Source organism: Saccopteryx bilineata, chromosome 9 (genome assembly GCF_036850765.1).
Source record: "Saccopteryx bilineata isolate mSacBil1 chromosome 9, mSacBil1_pri_phased_curated, whole genome shotgun sequence".
Classification (NCBI taxonomy): domain Eukaryota; kingdom Metazoa; phylum Chordata; class Mammalia; order Chiroptera; family Emballonuridae; genus Saccopteryx; species Saccopteryx bilineata.
In genome coordinates, this window is record NC_089498.1 from 83,284,820 (window position 1) to 83,305,006 (window position 20,187).

General features: G+C 47.2%; 1 protein-coding gene across 3 annotated transcripts in view; it reads left to right on the forward strand.

Annotated features, from left to right (window-relative positions):
* The window catches only part of TSPAN14 (tetraspanin 14), a 77,135-nt gene extending 62,378 nt beyond the window's left edge, over window positions 1–14,757 (forward strand). For all 3 annotated transcript variants that reach the window (XM_066242871.1, XM_066242872.1, XM_066242873.1), the window contains 4 exons: window positions 8,231–8,356; window positions 9,516–9,560; window positions 11,913–12,032; window positions 13,044–14,757. In XM_066242871.1, coding sequence (XP_066098968.1) covers window positions 8,231–8,356; window positions 9,516–9,560; window positions 11,913–12,032; window positions 13,044–13,115 — 363 coding nt within the window. In that variant the 3' untranslated portion in view covers window positions 13,116–14,757. The remainder of the gene's footprint in view (window positions 1–8,230; window positions 8,357–9,515; window positions 9,561–11,912; window positions 12,033–13,043) is intronic.
* Window positions 14,758–20,187: the final 5,430 nt, after the last annotated feature.

A 20,187-nucleotide genomic window follows, 5' to 3' on the forward strand; every position in this document is an offset into this window, starting at 1 on the left:
GGGGTATATACTCAGTAGAAGGATTGCTGGGTCATATGGTAGTTGTATTCTTAATTTTTTGAGAAACCACCATACTTTCTTCTATAATGGTTGTACTACTTTACATTCCCACCAACAGTGAATGAGGGTTCCTTTTTCCTCCACAGCCTCTCCAACACTTGTTATTACCTGTCTTGTTGATAACAGCCAATCTAACAGCATTTCTCTAATAGCTAGCAAAGATGAGCATCTTTTCATGTATCTGTTGGCTATTTGTATGTCTTCTTGGGAGAAGTGTCTGTTCAGGTCCTCTCCCCATTTTTTAATTGGATTGTTTGCTGGTTCCTTGTTAAGCTTTGTGAGTTCTTTATATATATTTTGAATATTAACCCCTTATTGCAGCTGTTGTTTGTAAATATCATCTCCCATTTGGTTGGCTGCCTTTTTTGTTTTGTTGTCAGTTTCTTTTGCTGTGCTGAAGCTTTTTAGTTTGATATAGTCCCAATTCATTAAATTTTGCCTTTACTTCCCTTGCCTCTGGGGCAAATTTATAAAATATTTTCTATGACCAAGGTCTGTAAGTTTAGTATCTATGTTTTCTTCTATGTACTTCATTGTTTCAGATCTTATATTTAGATCCATTTTGAATTAATTTTTGTGCATGGAGACAAACTAGTCAAGTTTCATTCTTTTCCATGTGGCTTTCCAGTGTTCTCAGCACTGTTTATTAAAGAGGCTTTCTTTTCTCTATTGTGTGTTTTTGGCTCCTTTGTGAAAGATTATTTGTCTATATATAATATATGTGGTTTTATTTCTGGGCTCTCAATTGTCTACCTATGCCATGCTGTTTTGATTGTCATGGCTCTGTAGTATAACTTGAAGTCAGGTAGTGTGATAGCTCTGGCTTCAATCTTTTTTCTCAGGATTGCTTTGGGTATTTGGGGTTTTATATGGTTCCATACAAGAACGGTGATTTCTTTGTTCTATTTCTTGAAAAACAAAAACAAAAACAAAATTGAGATTTTAATGGGGATTGCATTGAATTTATATATTACTTTGGGTAATATGGCCATTTTAATTTTCACTATGTTAATTCTTCTGATCCATGAACATGATATAGTTTTCCATTTCATTGTGTCTTTTTCTTTCCTTTTAAATTTTATTTAGACAGTTAATTTTAAATTTTAAAATTTAATGTTTTCTCTGAATCTATGTACTCTAACTAGAGTACATAGATTCAGAGCAAACATCTCCAGATCATTTTGACATTTGATTATGTTGTATACCTATCACCCAAAGTCAAATTGTCCTGTCACCTTTTATTTGGTTTTCTTTATGCCCCTTCCCTCCCCCCACCCCCCCTTTCCTCCCTTCCCCTCCCCCTTGTAACCACTGCACCCATATCTATATCCATGAGTCTCAATTTTGTATCCCACCTATGTATGGAATCATACAGTTCTTAGTTTTTTCTGATTTATTTATTTCACTCAGTAGTTTTCAATATATAGGACCTTCACATTGTTTGTTAAGTTTATTCGTAGATTTTTAAAATTGTTGCAGTTGTAAAATGAATTGTGTTTTTGAGTTCATTTTTGAGTTCATTTTCTGAAGTTTTATTGTTGGCGTATAGGAAAGCAGTAGACTTTTGCATGTTGATTTTGTATTCTGTGACTTTATTCGCTTACTGTTTCTAATAGTTTTTGGGTGTAGTCTTTTGGGTTTTTTATATATAGGATCTGCAGAAATTGATGCCTTTACATCTTTCCTGATATGGATACCATTAATTTCTTTTTCTTGCCTGATTCCTCTGGCTAAGACTTCCAGAGCTATATATGTTGAATAGGAGTGCAGAGAGTGGGCAGCCTTGTCTTGTTACTGATTTTAGGGGAAAAGCCTCGGTTTTCACTATTTAGTTTGATATTGGCTGATGGTTTGTCATATATGGCTTTTATTATGTTGAGGTACTTTCTTTGTATACCCATTTTTTGAGTGTTTTAAGCATAAATGGACGTAGTATTTTATCAAATGCCTTTTCTGCATCTATTGATAGAATCATGATTTTTGTCCGTTTTGTTGATGTGGTGTCTTACTTTGATTGATTTACATATGTTGAGCCATCCTTGATGAATGAATGAATCCCAGTCGACAGTGACGTATTTTTTCTTTAAATATATTGTATTTGATTTGCTAGTATTTTGTTTAGGATTTTTACATGGGTAGGCATTAGAGATAATGGCCTGTAGTTGTTTTTGTGTGTGTGTTTTCCTTGCTAGATTTTGATATCAGGGTTATGTTGGCCTCATAAAATGTGTTAGGGAGTATTGCTTCTTCTTCAACTTTTTCGAAGACTTTGAGAAGGATTAGTACCAAGTCTTCTTGGAATGTTTGGTAGAATTCACTAGTGTAGGCATTTGGTCCTGGACTTATACTTGGGGGAGGTTTTTGATAGTTGTTTCTATTTCCTCCCTGCTTATGAATCTATTAAGGTTTTCTACTAGTAAGATTATATAGTTCTAGGAACTTACCCATTTCTTCTAGATTGTTGAATTTGGTGGGATATAGTCTTTTACAGTATTCTTATATGATGCTTTGTATATCTGTGATGTCTGTGGTAATTTCTTCTTTCATTTCAGATTTTGTTTATATGAGTCATTTCTCTTTTTTACTTAGTGAGTCTAGCCAGAGGTTTGTCAATTTTACTGATCTTTTCAAAGAACCAGCTCTTTGTTGTATTGATTTTTTCCCTATAGTTTTGTTTTTGTTTTCTTTTCCATTTAGTTCTGCTCTAATTTTTACTATTTCCTTTCTTTTGCCGACTTTGGGTTGCCTTTGTTCTTCTTTTTCTAGTTCTTTCAGATGTAATATAAGGGTGTTTACCTGGGATCTCTTTTGTTTCTTGAAATAAGCCTGTAATGATATATAAACCTCCCTCTTATTACTGCTTTTGCTGTGTCCCAAAAGTTTTGATATGTTTTGTTGTCATTCTCATTTGTATTTTTCTTTTCTTTTTTTTTTTTTTTTACACAGAATCAGAGCGAGAGTCAGAGAGAGGGATAGATAGGGACAGACAGACAGGAATGGAGAGAGATGAGAAGCATCAATCATCAGTTTTTCATTGTGGCACTTTAGTTGTACATTGCTTGCTTTCTCTCATGTGCCTTGACCAGGGGGCTACAGCAGACTGAGTAACCCCTTGCTCAAGCCAGTGATTTTGGGTCCAAGCTGGTGAGCTTTGCTCAAACAACATGAGCCTGCGCTCAAGCTGGCGACCTCGAGGTCTCAAACCTGGGTCCTCCACATCCCAGTTCAACACTCTATCCACTGCGCCACTGCCTGGTCAGGCTGTATTTCTTTTGATCTCTGCTTTTATTTATTCTTTGACTCAGTCAATTTTTTGAAGTATGTTGTTTAATATCCACATTTTTATGGGGTTTTTTACTTCCATTTTGTAGTTGAATTCTAATTTCAAAGCCTTATGGTCAGAGAATAGGTTTGATATAATTTCAATCTTCTTGAATTTGTTGAGGTTAGTTTTGTGGCCCAATATATAGTCTATCCTTGAGAATGTTCTATGCACCTGGAAAAAAATTATATAATTTGTTGTTTTGGGATGAAATGTTCTGTAAATGTCTATTATGTCCATTTAGTCTACAGTGTGTCATATAAGGTTGATATTTCTTTATTAATTTTCTGTTTGGATGATCTTTCTAAAGCCATCATGGTGTGTTGAGTTCTCCAAGTATGATTATTTTTGTCTGTATTTTTAAATCTGTTAGTAGATGTCTTATATATTTTAGTGCTCTCTGATTTACTGCATATATGTTGTGTTATGTCTTCTTGATATAGTGTCCGTTTACCATTATGAAATGTCCATTTTTGTCTCTTGTTACCTTTATTATCTTAAAAGTCAGTATTATGAGATATTAGTGTGGCTGTACCTGCTTTTCTCTGGGTATTATTTGCTTGAAGAATCATTTTCTAACCTTTCACTTTGAGTCTACTTTTGTACTTGCAACTTAGGTGTATCTCCTGAAGTCATCATATAGTTGGGTTTTGCTTGTTCATCCAATCTGCTACCCTGCCTTTTTATTAGTGTGTCAGTCCATTTACATTTGGGGTAGTTATTGACACCTGAGGGTTTCCTATAGCCATTTTATGTTTTGTTTCTTGGTAGCTCTGGGTCCCCTTTGGTTTTTCTCCTTTGTGTCTGTCAGTTGTTTTTGTCTGGTGATATTCCATACTTTATTCCTCTGTTAACTCTATTTTTTTTTATTTTTTATTTTTCTGAAGTAAGAAGCTGGGAAGCAGAGAGACAGACTTCTGCATGTGCCCAACTGGGATCCACCTGGCAAGCTGGCAAGCCCCAAGAGGGGGTGATGCTCTGCCCATCTGGAGTATTGCTTTGTTGCAACTGGAGCCATTCAGGCACCTGAGGCAGAGGCCATGGAACCATCCTCAGTGCCCGGGCCAACTTTGCTCCAGTGGAACCTTGGCTGTGGGAGGGGAAGAGAGAAATAGAGAGAAAGGAAAGGGGGAAGGGTGGAGAAGCAGATGGATGCTTCTTCTGTGTGCCTTAGCTGGGAATTGAACCTGGGACTTCCATATGCCAGGCTGATGCTCTACCACTGAGCCAACTGGCCAGGGCCTCTGTTAACTCTGTTTTTAAGTTACATGTTTCAGTAGTAGTTTTTCATAGGTGGTTACCATTAAGTTATTAAGTGAAAAATTTTCATATATACGAGAGTACTTTGTCTTATGAGTGCTTCTGCACTTCATCTTCCTTTGATACTGTAGATCTTTATCCTTTCCCTGTTTGTTATTATTGTCACAGATTATCCTTGTTTTTACTGTAATCTTGTTGAAACTTTTATTTGTAGTTTTGTTTTGTTCTTTGTATCTGATAGAATAATCCCCTTGAGTATTTCCTATAGTAGGGGTTTTCTGGGTGATAAATTCCCTCAGCTTCTGTATATCTGGAAAATTTTTTATTTTTCCTTTGTATTTGGAGGATAACTTTGATGAATATAGTATTCTTGGCTGTAATTCCACTCTTTCAGTACTTTGAATTTTGGGTCTACTCTCTTCTGGCTTGCAGAGTTTTTGCAAAGTCTGATGGTAACCTAATGGGCCTTCCTTTATAGGTTATGGTCCTGTTTTTCCTAGCTGCCTTGAAGATTCTTTATTGATTTTTGACAATTTTATTACAAGATGCCTTGGTGAATGTCTGTTTGGGTTGAGGTAACTCAGTGTTCTGTTTGCTTCTTACATTCAAGGATCTAACCCTTTCCATAGGCTTAGGAAGTTCTCATCAATTATTTGTTTGAATAGGCTCTCCATTTCCTTCTTCCTCTCTTATTTTTTTGATATATACCCATTATTCTTATATTACTCTTTCTGATGGGTCAGACAATTCTTGTAGAGCTCTCTCATTTTTCAAAATTCTTGAGTCTCTTTCTTCTGCCCTCTGTATCATCTCTTGTTGCCCGTCTTCAATGTCAATGATTCTCTCCTCTATCTGGCCTGTTCTGTTAGCTAAACTTGCTAGCTCATTTTTCAGTTCATAAATTGAGTTCTTTGTCTCTGTTTGGTTCTTTTTAAAAGTTTTAGTCTCCTTGGTGAAGTACTCGTTTTACTCATTAATTTGTTTTCTGAGTGCATTAAATTGCCTGTCAGTGTTTTCTTGCATCTCATTGAGTATTTTCAGAACTTTAATTTTGAATTTTCAATCATTTAACTTCAGGGTTTCCATGTGATTGAGTTTGCTTTCTGGAAAGTTTTCATTTCTCTCTAAACTATGTCTCTTTATTGTGTAGTCATGGTATTCCTTTTCTTCTTCCTTGATGGCATTTGAGAGTGTTATTGTTAAAAAATCAAGCACAAAACAACTACAAAAGAATAAAAATACAATAAAAATAGAAAATATAGAAAAATAAAAATTAAAAGAGAAAAAACAAAACACAAGAAATAAAAATAAAAATTAGAGAAACATAAAATTCAAAAGTAAAAAAGAAAAACAAAAATTTTAATTCTGGAATGTTTTCCTGTTTTATTCCAGTTAGTGGTGTTGCATTATAAGTGTTAACTCTGTCAAATTCCTCCACTGACTTCTGCTGAGATTTTGCTGTCACATTGGTAGGTGGGAGAAGTCGTGAGGGCTTTACAGCATTACAGCTTTAGCAATGGTGATCTCAGGCCTCTGGATGCTCCTCCCCACATTTCAACAGAGCAGGGGACCAGACACAGAGCACCTCTGTCCATCAGGGGAGAGAGTGGCTCTGGAGAGCTAGCTGTGTGGTCTGTCTCTGCAACTCTCTGTAACCATGAGGTGAGGGAGGTGATTCTGGGAGGTTGGGAGGCTGCACTTTGGTTTTCTCTGTCTCTGTCCCAGTGCAGGCTGCCGGCAGACCACAGGAGTGTTGGCTGCAATCCCTTGTTCTGGTGTGACTTTGGTTTAGTATTTCCCCTGCTACCCCTCCCAGCAGAAGGAGACCCAGTCATTACGGGCTCCTCCCCTTCCAGAGGCAGCCTCGAGTGCGTCTTCTGCCCCCACCTCAACTTTTCTCACCTTTAGTAGATTCCATGCACAGATCTTTTCAGGCAAACCTGCAAGCCCAGCTGGGGTTCCTTCACTGCATTATAGCTGTTCAATTTGTTGAAATTTCAAGGGGGAGAGCTCAAGGGTAACTCTTATGCCACCATTACTCAGATGTCTCTTAGTAAATTATATACGAAACATTTTAGTTCTGACAAGAAGATAAATTAGAGAGCATTAGAAATAACTTGACTTGCTGTTAATAACCAAAATTTGTTTACCCTTATTTCACATATTATGGGATACACAAAACTTTATTTATATGACCACAGAGATCCTTCCTGTGTTGTTAACAGTGACCTGTATTAGTTGGTGAGAGTCACCATATCCCAGCCATTTCTAATGTCCCTCAATGTACCTTTTCTGTCCAATGCCTCCATTCTTTTTCTACTGTGTATCTCAGGCTCACTGGTGTTAGGCATGCCTGGTGGCTCTTTCCCCATTGGCCTGAAAGACATTATAATTTTTCCCATTGCCTTCCTTTCCTTTTAAAAATAGAATTCCCCAGAGGTTTTCATTAAATTACGGTAATCATTAGAGCAGCTGGAGAGGTGGTGGGTGGAAAGTGGAATTTTACCGTAGAATTTAAACCAGAAACCATGGTTGTATGTTTATCCAGACTGCAGCCATAACACGTCAGCTATAAGAGCAGTGCAGAGACAACTTCTGCTTGAGGAGGGGGTGCTGTGAACGTCAGTGCTGCTTTCAGTGTGTTTGGTTTTACAATTTTTTAGACAAACGGAGATTCTCTTTGTAGCTACACAAGATAGTAGGGGTGGTGGGAAGGGGTGGACAGAGCTCTGGTTGTGTTCCCATTCACCCCAGTTGTGATTCTTTCCTTGGGAGTAGACTTTCAGCCACTGTTTTTTGTAAAGAAGCAAAAATGGTAAGTGAGACCAGCTTGGAAATTTCTTGGGGAGGAAGACATACTGTCTACATGGTGTTCTTTTGGGGAATGGTAGAAGACCACATCAGAGGTGCTGAGGGCCCCATAGGACAGTGAGATGCTCTGGGCTGGGGGTGGGACCAGAGTGAATGAATGTTTTGCCAATGTGCCACGACTGGGGCACAGTGGAGCCCGCTCTGCACTTTGGACCCAGGAGGCATCATGATCGCAGTTTCTTTTATAAAGAGCTACTTGGCACATTGCTTGGCATCTCTGTGCATGTGAGAGTCAGTAGGGTGGGCCTTGGTTTCTCTGGGATAGAGAGGCACTTAACCCTGTTGTCCCTGAGGCTGACATCGTGTGCTGGGCAGCCAATGCCCTGGCCAGGGGTCCTGAAACTTTTTACACAGGGGGCCAGTTCACTGTCCCTCAGACCGTTGGAGGGCCGGACTATAAAAAAAACTGTGAACAAATCCCTACGCACACTGCACATATCTTATTTTAAAGTAAAAAAAACGGGAACAAATATATACAATATTTAAAATAAAGAACAAGTAAACTTAAATCAACAAACTGACCAGTATTTCAATGGGAACTATGGGCCTGCTTTTGGCTAATGAGATGGTCAATGTGCTCCTCTCACTGACCACCAATGAAAGAGGTACCCCTTCTGGAAGTGCGGCGGGGGCCGGATAAATGGCCTCGGGGCCGCAGTTTGGGGACTCCTGGCCCTGGCTCAGGACCCCTGATGGTTCTTGGCTTTACAATTGCAGAACCAGTGCTGTGGGGCATACGGCCCTGAAGACTGGGACCTTAATGTCTACTTCAACTGCAGTGGTGCCAGCTACAGTCGTGAGAAGTGTGGGGTGCCCTTCTCCTGCTGCGTGCCGGACCCTGCGGTGAGTCGGCCTGTGCCTGGCAGGGAGCAGACGGCTGTCCGGGAGCGAGCCGCCCTGACTCTGGCTGATCTGGGCTGCTGCTCTGCAGATGGGACAAGTGCCTGCTCGCTCTCTGTGCACTGCCCCGGAACTCTGTGGCTCCGAAGTCTTCCATGGATAGGTTCCAGGAACATTTGTGCATGGGCCACCCGGGCTCTAGTGTCCTGGGTGAAGCAGGAGAAAACCGGCTTTGTTCCTCCCTGGGGGGGGGGGGTCTTACTCCGGTGCCTGGACACGCTGTTCTGAGTGTATCCAGCCCTGGCCTGCCCTCTTCACCCTCCTTTCTCTAGAGAAAACGCTCAGTTCTTAGGGTCCGCAGGGCCAGTGGGTGTACTACCACCTGGGGGTGGCAGAGAATTCTGCTCTGTTCTTTCTTCACCTGTCTTCATTCCCAAAGGAGCCCTGAATGTTTGCCTACTGAGTCTGAGTGGCACTGAGCCCTGTACAGAACCTGGGAGAGTTACCACATGGGCCTGGTGCCGGGCCACAGGGCTCTGGGCAGCTGGGGCATCAGGTCGCTGTGTGGGCGAGCTTCCCGGCTCAGGGAGGCTTGGGGTTGCTGGGGTTGCACGCTGGTGTCTGAGGTCCCTGCTGTCACCGTGAAATACTGAGCAGGTATAACTTCTCTCAGCACAGGGACCAGCAGACTATGACCCACGGGCAGATCTGGCCTGCTGTCTGTCTTTATGTGACCTTGAGCCAAGAATGGTTTTAGCCATTTATACGTGATTGAAAATTAAAAGAAAAAAGAATACTATTTTATGACTCGTGAATATTATATGAAATTTAGTTTTCATTGTCCATAATCCAAGTTGTAACAAAATATAACTGTGCCTGTTCCATTTTTATGTTGGCACGGGCCTCTCCCGTGCCCCTCTGACAGACAGCCAAATGGTTTTCACAGAGACGCTTCAGGAATACTTACTGTCTGGACTTTCACACAGGGAGTTTGCCCACCCATCCTAGCATGAAAGGTTAGTCGGCAGCGTGATTGTAGGACATGAGTTATAACAGAATTTGTGCAGATGTTTTCTGGTGTTTGGTTGTGACTTTTAGAGCCTTCTACCACTAACTTCTCAGGGGGAAAAAAATGACTAATTTTTCCTGATTTTTTTTACAGCAAAAAGTTGTGAACACACAGTGTGGATATGATGTCAGGACTCAGGTGAGAGCCCCAATCCATAACTCTGAGTTCTCCTGGTTTATTCTCTGTGGCCAAGCTTCCCAATATAGCGCATCTTCAAATTGGAGTGGGAAAACCAGGGTCGATGATGCTTAGAGGTGCTGTCTGAGCTGGAAGTGAGGTGACCAGTAGTGTGCCACTTGCTGCTGCCAGCGGGACTAAGGGGAATAGTGATGGGTGTGGTTTCAAGCCCTGTGAGTTCCGATCACAGAACCTTGTAGTTGTTGCATTAGTGGAAAGAGATCAGACAAAAGTTGTGGGAAACGAAGACTCCATTTTCCTTCTTTCCTTCCTCACTCTCTCCTTCTTTCCTTCCCTCCCTCTCTCCCTCTCTTCGTCTCCCCCCCTTCCCTCCCCTCCGTTCTTCTTCTTTTTTTTTTTCAATTAAGTGAGAAGTGGAGAGGCAGAGACAGACTCCTGCATGCACCCTGACTGGGATCCACCTGGCAAGCCCCTACCAGGCGATACTCTGCCTTGCTGGGCCTCAGAACTGTTGCTCGGCAACCAAGCTATTTTCATGGCTGAGGCTGAGACCATGGAGCCATCCTCAGTGCCTGGGGCCAACTTTGCTTGAACCATTCAAGCCATGACTGCAGGAGGGGAAGAAAGAAAGAGAGAGAGAGAGACAGAGAGAGAGAGAGAGAGAGATGGAGGGGGGAAGGAGTGAAGAAGCAGATGGGCACTTCTCTTGTGTGTCCTGACCAGGAATCGAACCCAGGACTTCCACACTTTGGGATGATGCTCTACCGCTGAGCCAACTGGCCAGGGCCACAAAAAATTTTAAGCGATTATTTGGAGCCCCAGAAGGTGTCTTTTATTTTTAGGGTTCAGGATGAAGCTGTAAGATCTTGTGGTGTAGTCCAGCTGCCACCTGGAGGCGGTGGTGACAGCTAAGAGGAAGCAAGCTCACGGGAAGAGCGGCTCCATCCTCTGGGGCTTTCTTTAGGCTGCAGGGAATGTGCACTTGGATGTGAAGAAAGTGGCTCTGGCGGCCTTTGGTGAATGACTTATGAATAACTGCTCTGAAGAAGAGGGATCTATACATACCCCTTTAGGCCATAGACAGCCTAAAGTCCTTCTGTACTGAGCTCCATGTCACAAGGATGGGTCTGTATCAACAGTAACTTCTCCGGTGATGGTTTTTCTTTTAATATGTGTTTTATTAATATTGGGGAGAGAGAGAGAGAGAGAGAGAGAGAGAGGAACGTCAGTCTGTTCCTGTCTTTGTTCTGACTGGGGATCGAACCAGCAGCCTCTGCGCTTCGGATGATGCTCTAAACAACTGAGCTATGTGGCCAGGGCTCCAGTTATGAATTGATTGCCACTCGTATTGGGTGCTAGGGCTCCCATAGTGAAGTACTGCAGACTATGTGCCTTAAACAACAGAAGTGTATTTTCTCAGCATCTTGCAGGTAGAAGTCCAGGATCAAGGTATCTGCAGGGTTCGTTTCTTCTGAGGCTTTTCTCCTTATTCTCACATGGTCTTCCCTCTGTGTCTTGGTGTCCTAAAATCAGGGCACTGGTCATATTGGATAGGACCCACCCCAGTGACTTCATTTTAACTTATTTGCCTCTTTAAACACACTCTTTCCAAACACAGTCACATTCTGAGTTATTGGGAGTTAAGACTTTACCATATGAGTTTTAGGGGGACAGTTTAGCCCCTAACACCACTAAAATAAGGGAAGGTCCCACCAGTGATGCCACAGCCGGGGCTGCTGGGTAAGGGGCAGGGCTGCTTGCTGGCATAGGGTGGGTGAGGGTGTGCATGTTCCCGGGAGATCCCCTTGTGCTTATGAGCCTCCTAGGGGTTGGGACCAGCACATTCAGAATCAGGGGAAACCCTGTTTTTATTACGGAATTCAGGACTTGTGTCTGGTCCTGCTAGGTCTGGCTTCCAGAGCCAAGCCTACTTGGACTGAGGGACATACTATGAGAAGCCACAGTCCTTCCCTCCTCTAGCCAGCTCCTCTGACTTGAAAGACACTAAACCCCCTTCTCCCAGTTTCTCTCTTGAAAAACAGCTTCCTTCTCCTAGCATTTAAGCCGCCTCCACCCGCCCCTTTCTCCGGGTGTGGGCTGTGGATGGGTGGGTGCACAAGGTGACTTATTTACCCCTGTGGGGCCCTCATGAAAATGGGTTAAAGGCCATAGTCTTGGTTAGGCAGGTTATTGATGCAAACCCCCGGGTAGGGGCAGGGACTGAGACAAGTCATAGTTCCTCCCGGTGGGTTCTCCCTGTCCTTGGCACTCGCCTTCCTGCTCCCTGAAGGAGCCCTCTGCAGGGTGGGGGCATCCTGCGGGGTTAGGCTCAGGTGTTGGGTTTTCCTGCAGCTGAAGAGCAAGTGGGATGAGTTCATCTTCACGAAGGGCTGCATCCAGGCGTTGGAGGGCTGGCTCCCGCGGAACATTTACATCGTGGCTGGCATCTTCATCGCCATCTCACTGCTGCAGGTCTGTTCCCACTGCCCCGGGTGCTGCCTTTCCGCTGCGACTGCACCTGTGTGTGTGACCCAGATTTCACGTGTGGGGATGGCGGTGGCCGAGGGGGTGGTGAGAGTTGGGTGAGTAGCTGGCAAGGGTCCGCCCGAAGCTCTGTCAGGAGAGTCAGCAGCTGGGAGCGCCGGAGGGGAGCCAGCTCGTCCAGCGCACAAAACTCGGGACGGGTGGGCAGCCCGAGCCGGTTCTGGGGCAGCGGCGGCTGCTGTGTAGGAAACACACACAGGAAAACATTGGGCTCTCACCTCACCTTGAAGACGGTGACTGGCCTGGACCTGCCGCCAGCCGGCCATCCACGCACTCCCTCCTTCACTCCCAAATGTGTCGAGGGATCGCAAAGCGAGGCTGAGGCAGAGCGGCTAGAAAAAGAAAGGAAAGATGTGCTTGCACAGGGGCCAGGGGGTCAGCTTTCAGAAGGACCGGCTTGTCAATTACAAACCACAGATTTAAAGGAGGGAAAGCAAAGCTCCTGTGGGGACCAAGTTCACATGAGTCTGTTCGTGGTAGAAAAACATCAGTCTTTCCGCAGCAGCGTCCAGTTGTCAGGATGTAGCCTCAGCTACCAGCTCAGTCAGAATCAGGGACAACCATGGTTTTATTAGAGGATTCAGGTTCAGGGGAAACGTCCAGGATTATTATTTTGGGAATCAGAACCAGTCAGTATGCCCGTGTTATTTTTGGTTTAACCCCGGGCTAACCCCGGGCACAGGGTGTGTCCCGGCCCGTCATGTGTGACATGCCGTTTATATTGGAGCTGAGAAGGGTCCGCCTGCTTTTATCCCCTTCAGGCTGTAGGGATTCAGTCTTATTGTTGGGCTGGTTTTGTTTTGCCACATGCCCCTCGCTTACTCTCCCCGCATCCTCAGTCTGTGGGGTGGGGTGGGAGTGCTGTGCCAGGTACCCCACATCACCTGTCTCTCCGGGTTCCGACCCTGACGCTGCTGCCTCTGCTGCCCTGGCTTTCAGATATTTGGCATATTCCTGGCAAAGACCCTGATCTCAGACATTGAGGCGGTGAAGGCCGGCCATCACTTCTGAGGAGCGGAGCTGAGCGCGCAGAGCTAAGCCACACTGTGGGGGCAAGCCCTTCTCTGTTGTCACCTTTATGTCCAGTGGGAGACAAGTGGACGCCCCCTGCCAGAGCCAGTGCCCCATCTTCAGCATCAGTGTGACGTGACCTCTTTGATCCTGGTTGCTGGTGCCGAAGACCGAGAGGCCTCGTCTTAACAAAAGGAACTGTGACCAAGACCTCTGCTGGGGTCTGCCAGAGACGGAATATGCCTTTGAGTGGGGACTGAGGGACAGGCAGATCAGAGGGTTTGACTTGGTCCTCCTGGAGCCCAAGTGTGTCTCCATGGAACCCTGGCCTCCTCACCACTCGTGACTCGGTGCTGGGCTGGAGGGCAGCCCTGTCCTCTGTGAGTGGGACATGGGTTGGGGGCCAGCGGGTGTGGAGAAGGCTTCTCCTGTAGCATAGGCGTGCTGCCTGTCACTGGGGGGGATAAGGGGACAAGTGGGTCCCAGAGGCTGGTGGTGGGGCCTGTGGTATCTGCATGAGCCCCATGTTGCAGAACCCTCAGCCGTGTCCATGTGAAGTAAGCCTGAGCCAGCGTGTGGACTGGGGCGCGGGGCGCCTGGTCTGCTGCCCCTCTAGCCAAGAGCCACCTCCAGTCTCAACAGCATTATGCCCGGAAGGCACGAGGGGGACTGTGGGCATGGTTCCTCTCTGAGAGTGGGCTCTCTTTTCTTAGTGTGTACATAGTTTATTTATAGGGGTAAGTACGTCCTCACACATCCCTTCATTTCCTCTGGCATCTCCTCCAAGCAGCCTTACACGGTGTCTGGGACAGATGCTGTCCCTTTCAGTTCCCTTGCGTGTCTCCAGAAGCAGCCCGTCAGCTTCTCTTTTCTGTCCCTAACAGCCCAGGTGCACACGCGTGTTCCCCCTCCCTCTGCACCCCCAGTGCACACAGCCATGCCTCCCCAGCCTGGCCTCATGTCTTTGGTCTTGGTGCTACTGAAACTGCCACCCGGAACTTGAATGCTGACTCTTCACTCACTGCGAGGCCAAGGACCCCGCCAGACAGCCAGCCTGGGACCTTTGGCCAGGGCTCCTCTTGAGGCTACATGCTAGCAACCAGCTGGCCAGCCTGGCACTGCCTCTTCCTGGAGAGAGAACTCTGTGACCAGTCCCCTGTGCCGTGGCTCAGACCCCTGCCTGCCATGGCGGAGAAGCTCGGGACATTTTGTTGCCAACTTTTGAGGTGACTCTCTCCTTCCCAACTGGGATGTCTGTGGTCACCATGTCCACCCCAGCTGTTGGGGGTATTCTGGGCTTGTTCTTAGAAATGAAGTCTGTGTTGTGTACTGAGCCCCCCAGGGATGGCCAGGCATCTGTGCTCCTTGGGCGAGGCTACCTTCTACTGCTTCTCTGGACCTTGTACTAGTTCTGTCCTCCTCATTCAGGGATTGAGCGCCACCTTCACTGACTTGCCGAAGTGTACACGCTAGTGTGGCGTGTACTGCTGGGTGTTTGTTGATGATGATGTCATTTTTTTCTTTTTTTTTTTTTTTCTCATTTTTTCCCCCTGTAGACTAGGGGAAGAAGAATGCTTGTGTTTTTAGGAAGTTTGATGCTTTTCTTTGCCAAACTCTTTTATGGAATATATCTTTATAATAATGCTGTTGTTTTGGTGGTTTTTGTTTTGGATCCCATCAAGATGGCTTAAGCATCTCGGTGGTAAACTCGCTTCCAAGGGAACCAGGACAGGGTGTGGCGAGACATAACAGAAGAGCAGATGGTAAAGGCCGTCCATTGTTGACACAATAGGAAATAAATTTTATCAAGTGATTTTTTAGATTCTGTGAGCCACTTTCAGTTATGCTTTGCATGGCAGTTACACTGGTGTAAGGGGACTGGAGGCCGAGCGGAAATGTTATTTCAGGTTCTTCCTGTCCAGACCCAGGCTGTAGGATCCAGGCAGAATGGCGGGGCAACACTGTGCACGGACCTCAGACCTGTGGGCCTGTCTGTGGCAGGGTGAGTGGTGTGCCCACCGCACCAGGCGCCTCTGACTCAGCCTGCCCTGGCACAAGCTGGTGGCCCCAGACCCGCCCTGCCAGTGTGTGGGCACCAGCAGCTTCAGGACAGCTCCTGCTGTCCCATTTATCCCCACAGAGCAGGTGGGTAGACCCCTTGCAAGTCTTTTCATTGGGTCACAGCCCCTTTCATAGGCAAGTTTAGAGTTGGGTTTGTTTTCCAATTAGTTTATGCAACTTTTTGGCCATTTTTTATTGTCTCATCTGATGCTGAGTAGTTGGATGAGAATAGAAAAATAAGCCTAGGATTGGGAGGAGGGTCTTCAACAAACACGGGCTCTGTGCAGACTGCCCTCTGGTCACTCCCCACCCACCTCCTCTCCCTTGACCCCACACAAACCCCCATCCCCACCCTCTTGCCTGCCCCCTTTCCTTCCCAGGCAGCTTCCTGTCTGGGCTCTGTGCCCTTCCTCACCACAGCCTGCCACTCTTCTCCCCGACTGATGCTGTTCCCTGTCACCAGACTCGCCACCCTCCTTGGCCTCTGCCGTGCCTGATATTGGGCCACTCCTTCGCAGAGCCTTCCACTTCTGTGGCTCAGGCTTGCCCGATCCCTGCCCTCTCCCACCCGTCCTCGTCATGCCTCCAGCCACACTGCTGTTGCCCGGGTCGCCCGTGTTTAGGGGCTCCTGCTGTCCACGGGCCCGGGAGCCGGCAGGAAGATCACCTGCACTGTATGTGAGGAGCCCGTGTGAGAGTCCCCACATGCACAACAATAAAAGCGAATGGATCAAGAACCTTCCTGGAACACAGGAAAGCTCAGAATACCTAATGGTAAATAAACCCAGCTCTGAGGAGGTCTTTTTGTGCCCCAAATCTGAAACTTGGAGAAAGGTAAGTTAGTGCCAAAGTTTTGGAAACTATCCTGGAGGTTTGGTGCCACCAGCCCTGAATTCTGAGGCTCTGATCGGCTCCTGCTGAGCAAAACCAAGGCAGGGCAGCCGGAGAAGCAGTTCCTGGGGACCATCCTGTTCACTGGGCTCTGGCAGGCAACAGGCATTTATTTAAAGAAGGCCAGAGTGCTGATTCCTACCTCTGTACATAGATTGGTGTGCTGGGTTTTGTTTCAGGGGCCTTTGGAGCAGAGCAGGGTGTGGCCCCCAGAGATCTCAGCGCCACCCTGCACTGGAGGCCCTGGCTCTGGGCAGCAGGCGCACTGCTCTGCCAAACCAGAGGGCGCTCTGTGTGGCACGGTGAGAACTTGGATGCAGCCTTTCTCTAGGGGACACTTACTATGCAGGGCTGCCCCTGGGACAGTAATGGGCATGCATATGAGTGCAGGCCACTGCAGCCCTAGGGACCCCTGGGGGGTGCTCCTCAGAAGAGGAGGAGGGCCTCGAGTCATGGAGAAAGGGAGGGAGGGTCTGCTGCAGTAGTCCCAACACCCAGGGTCTGTCCTGGGGAGAGCCTGTCACCCAATGTCCAGTGCCCTCAGCTGTACCAGGTGAGTGGGGTGGCTGTGTGACCTTCCTACGTAGACCTTTTCTGTTCTGCGGTCATCCTCGGGGTCTGTCCTGGGGAGAGCCTGTCACCCAATGTCCAGTGCCCTCAGCTGTACCAGGTGAGTGGGGTGGCTGTGTGACCTTCCTACGTAGACCTTGTCTGTTCTGCGGTCATCCTCGGGTCTGTCCACAGGCCACAGAGTTTTCCGGTCGTCTGCCTCTGAGTTGTGCTAACCTGTCCCCCATGATGGAGCTTGTGTCTGTCATTCAAGAGGGTGCCACCTGCCCTTCCAGGGCACACTGGCCTCTTGTAGCACTGTCCTCATGCGTTTGGGTGTGCTCTCCAAAAGTCCGGAGACCTGTACACCCTTAGGGCCTTTCAGCTTCTTCTAAAGTCGGCATGACCTGGCTTTTCCTCCTCAAAGACTGCAGTAAAGGTATGTTCGTTCTGAAACTACTTTGGGGCTCTCCAGGGTGGCTCACAAAAACAAAACATAAAAAAACAAAATAAAGCCCTGCAGCGCACGCTGTTGATGGGGACTGTGGCACAACTTTGGGAGGAAGAAAAAGGTGAAGGTACTTGTGAGTGGGTACGATACCCGTGAGTGGGTACAATACCTGTAAATGGTGATGCTTCTAGTGAAATTAGCGGCTTTGGAGAAGGAGGAAGGACGCATTCTGGACGGGTCTGCAACAATTCTCCTCCCCTCCCCTCCCCTCCCCTCCCCCCCTCCCCTCCCCTCTCCTCCCCTGCCCTGCCCTCTTTGTCAGCAGGGACTCCTAAAGCATGGTTTAATAAGCACCAAAAGCCTGACCAGGTGGTGGTACAGTGGATTGAGCGTCGGACTAGGATGTGGAGGATCCAAGTTCGAGACTCGAGGTCGCCAGCTTGAGCATGGGTTCATCTGGTTTGAGCAAAGCTCACCAGCTTGGACCCCAGGTCGCTGGCTTGAGCAAGGGGTCACTCACTCTGCTGTAGCCCCACGGTCAAGGCACATATGAGAAAGCAATCAATGAACAACGAAAGTGCCGCAATGAAGAATTGATGCTTCTCATCTCTCCCTTCCTGCCTGTCTGTCCCTCTCTCTGACTCTCTGTCTCTATCAATAAAAATTAAAAAAACAAAACCCAAAATAAATTACCACCTTTGACTGTGATTTTATCACCTCAAATGACTTCTAAGTAAAAGTTTAAGCATAGGAGAGTTAAGTGTGTCTTCTGTTCCCAGAGGCAGCCACCATGAAGTACCCATCCAGAAAATGTCCATGCATGTTCACGTCTTTTTCCCACAGATGAGAATCACGTTTAACATAGTAGTCTACAATTCATTTTATTTCATGTGTGTCAGAACTGTTTCCATCAGTGCAGAGCCGTCCGCCATGCGTTTGCGCGGTCACGCTGTCCCTTGCGGACTGCCCCACATGAATGAACCTTGTTCTGTACGTGGGAGTATGTTTACAGACCCAGGTAACAGGAACCCCGTTCAAACTGGTCTGAACAATGAGGGGAGGTTTTTGGCTCCTGAAACTGGAAAGTCCAGAGGTGGGGTGAGTTTCAGGGCTGGTTTGATCTGAGTGGCTCAGTGACGCCAGCAGGATCTGGTTTCCTTCCTTGTCTGCTTTGCCTTTCACGGTGTCCCCCTCACTCAGGCCAGGGAGAGGAGACCCTCCATGGATGACCCCAGGCCTCGCTGAAGGGGATGGTGTGGTGGAGAAGCTCCGGAGGGAAGAGGCTCCTCAATCCCCACGTAGCAGGGAAACAGCTCCCTGCAGGTGGGATACTGGAGAGAATGCCAACAATACGTCAGGCTTCCGTTAATGGGTGTTTAGTTGCTGCCGTGTTTTGCTCTTACAAGCGCTTATAAAAACCCAATGGTATGTTATTACTGGGACCACTTCCTAGAAGTGTTTGTAAGGAAAACATGTTTTAAGAGTTCTCAGGAAGGTAAGTTGATATAGTAATGCTCAGGGTTGGGCCGTCGCTGGTGTGTGACAAGGGTGCCCAGAGCATCCCATGAATGGGTTAGTTCTGGGCCTGAGGGGTGGCAGGGAGGGGTGAGGTCCCTCCAGGGACTGGCCCCCTCCCTGTAGCCCCTAGCTGAGCCAGATGGGCAGGGGAGCCCAAGCTCTCTGCCTTTGCCTTGGGAGATGGCTGGTTCTGTGGGAACAGACTGGGTGGCATTCTCCTGCAAGTAGGGCAGACTCGAGATTCCATGCTGCCCTCAAAGTTGCACATGGAGGGAGCCTGGGCAGACACTAGGAGCCTGGCACCGGCCAGACTGGTTGCACCTGGGATGTGGCAGTTGTGACATCAGAAGGAGCCTCATCTCACTGAAGACCCCAGTGCCCTGCAATGGGGCGTTAGAGTCCAGACACCGCTCCGCCTGCCCCGATGGCTGTGTGCTGTTCCTGGGTTCAGGCGGCACCCGGGCTGATGGGCTCTACTTGCCTGCCTGGCCGCTTCCCTGGAGAGCCGGCTACATGGCACATGGCAGGGGGACCCCAGGAAAGTGGGGAAGGGGTCAGGGAGGTCTCAGCTCTGGGATTGCCTCCTTAGGGGGACAGGGATGGGACTGTTGTGGGACTGTCCATTTCCTCCGGTGCCAGGCAGATTCCTGTGTGTTGAGACCTGTGCCCGGCTGGGAAGAGTACTGAGCATGAGTTTGAGCTTGGGCTCAAAACGAAACACCCCGAATACCTTAAGTGCCTCTGTTTCTTCCTTCCTAAAGTGGAGGTAATTATCTTTAGTTCACAAGGGTTCCAGGAGTGTTTAGAGGAGTGTCAGTGAGAGTCTTGGTCAACTTGAAAGGTGGTATTGAATCCTCAGTCACCTTACTAGCCCTGTGGCCTTTGATAAGTTATTTAAACTCTTAGAGCCTTTTTCATAAAATGAGGTTAATAATACACTAATGTGGGGTGGTTTCAAGGGGTAAGCAAGGTGAGATGGGTAAGCATTTAACATAGGACCTGGTTACTTGGTACAGATCTCCAACAGCACTGCTAATAAAATCATTGAAGAGGTTTTATCAGTAGCTACCACTTTCCCCCAGGCTGAGCCGCTTGAGTTACATGTGACACAGTGCAAACTCCCACCGGGCTGAAATAACACCCGCTTCCCTGTCCTTTAGGAACAACTTTTGAGGTCTGTGGGAAGCTTCCCCAGCATGTGGATTTTAAGATTTGTTTTCTCTGTTGTAAGGGTGGGAGGTGTGAGAAGGGGCTGCTGCTTGCCTGGAGAGTGGATCCTGCAGGGAACCAACTCAACCTGAGGAGTTGCCCCTGGACCCCCCGAGGAAGCAGAGTGGCCCTCACCTGCCAAGGAGCCCAGGGCTGTCTATGTAGAGGCCAGCCGCAAGGATCCCGCAGAGGGGCCACTGCCTGCCTTTGAGCGGTCTGGGTGGGATGGTCTGTGGGAGAAAGGAGGTTAGTAAGAATGGGAAAGAGAAAAGGGTCTGGAAGCAGGCATTGCACGTGCTCTGCCACCTTCCGGGGAAAAAAATCTTTATGTCTGAAAACGTGCTGGAAGGGAAGTCAGCCAAGAAGTGCGGCTACATCGGGTTCTGTTGGAAG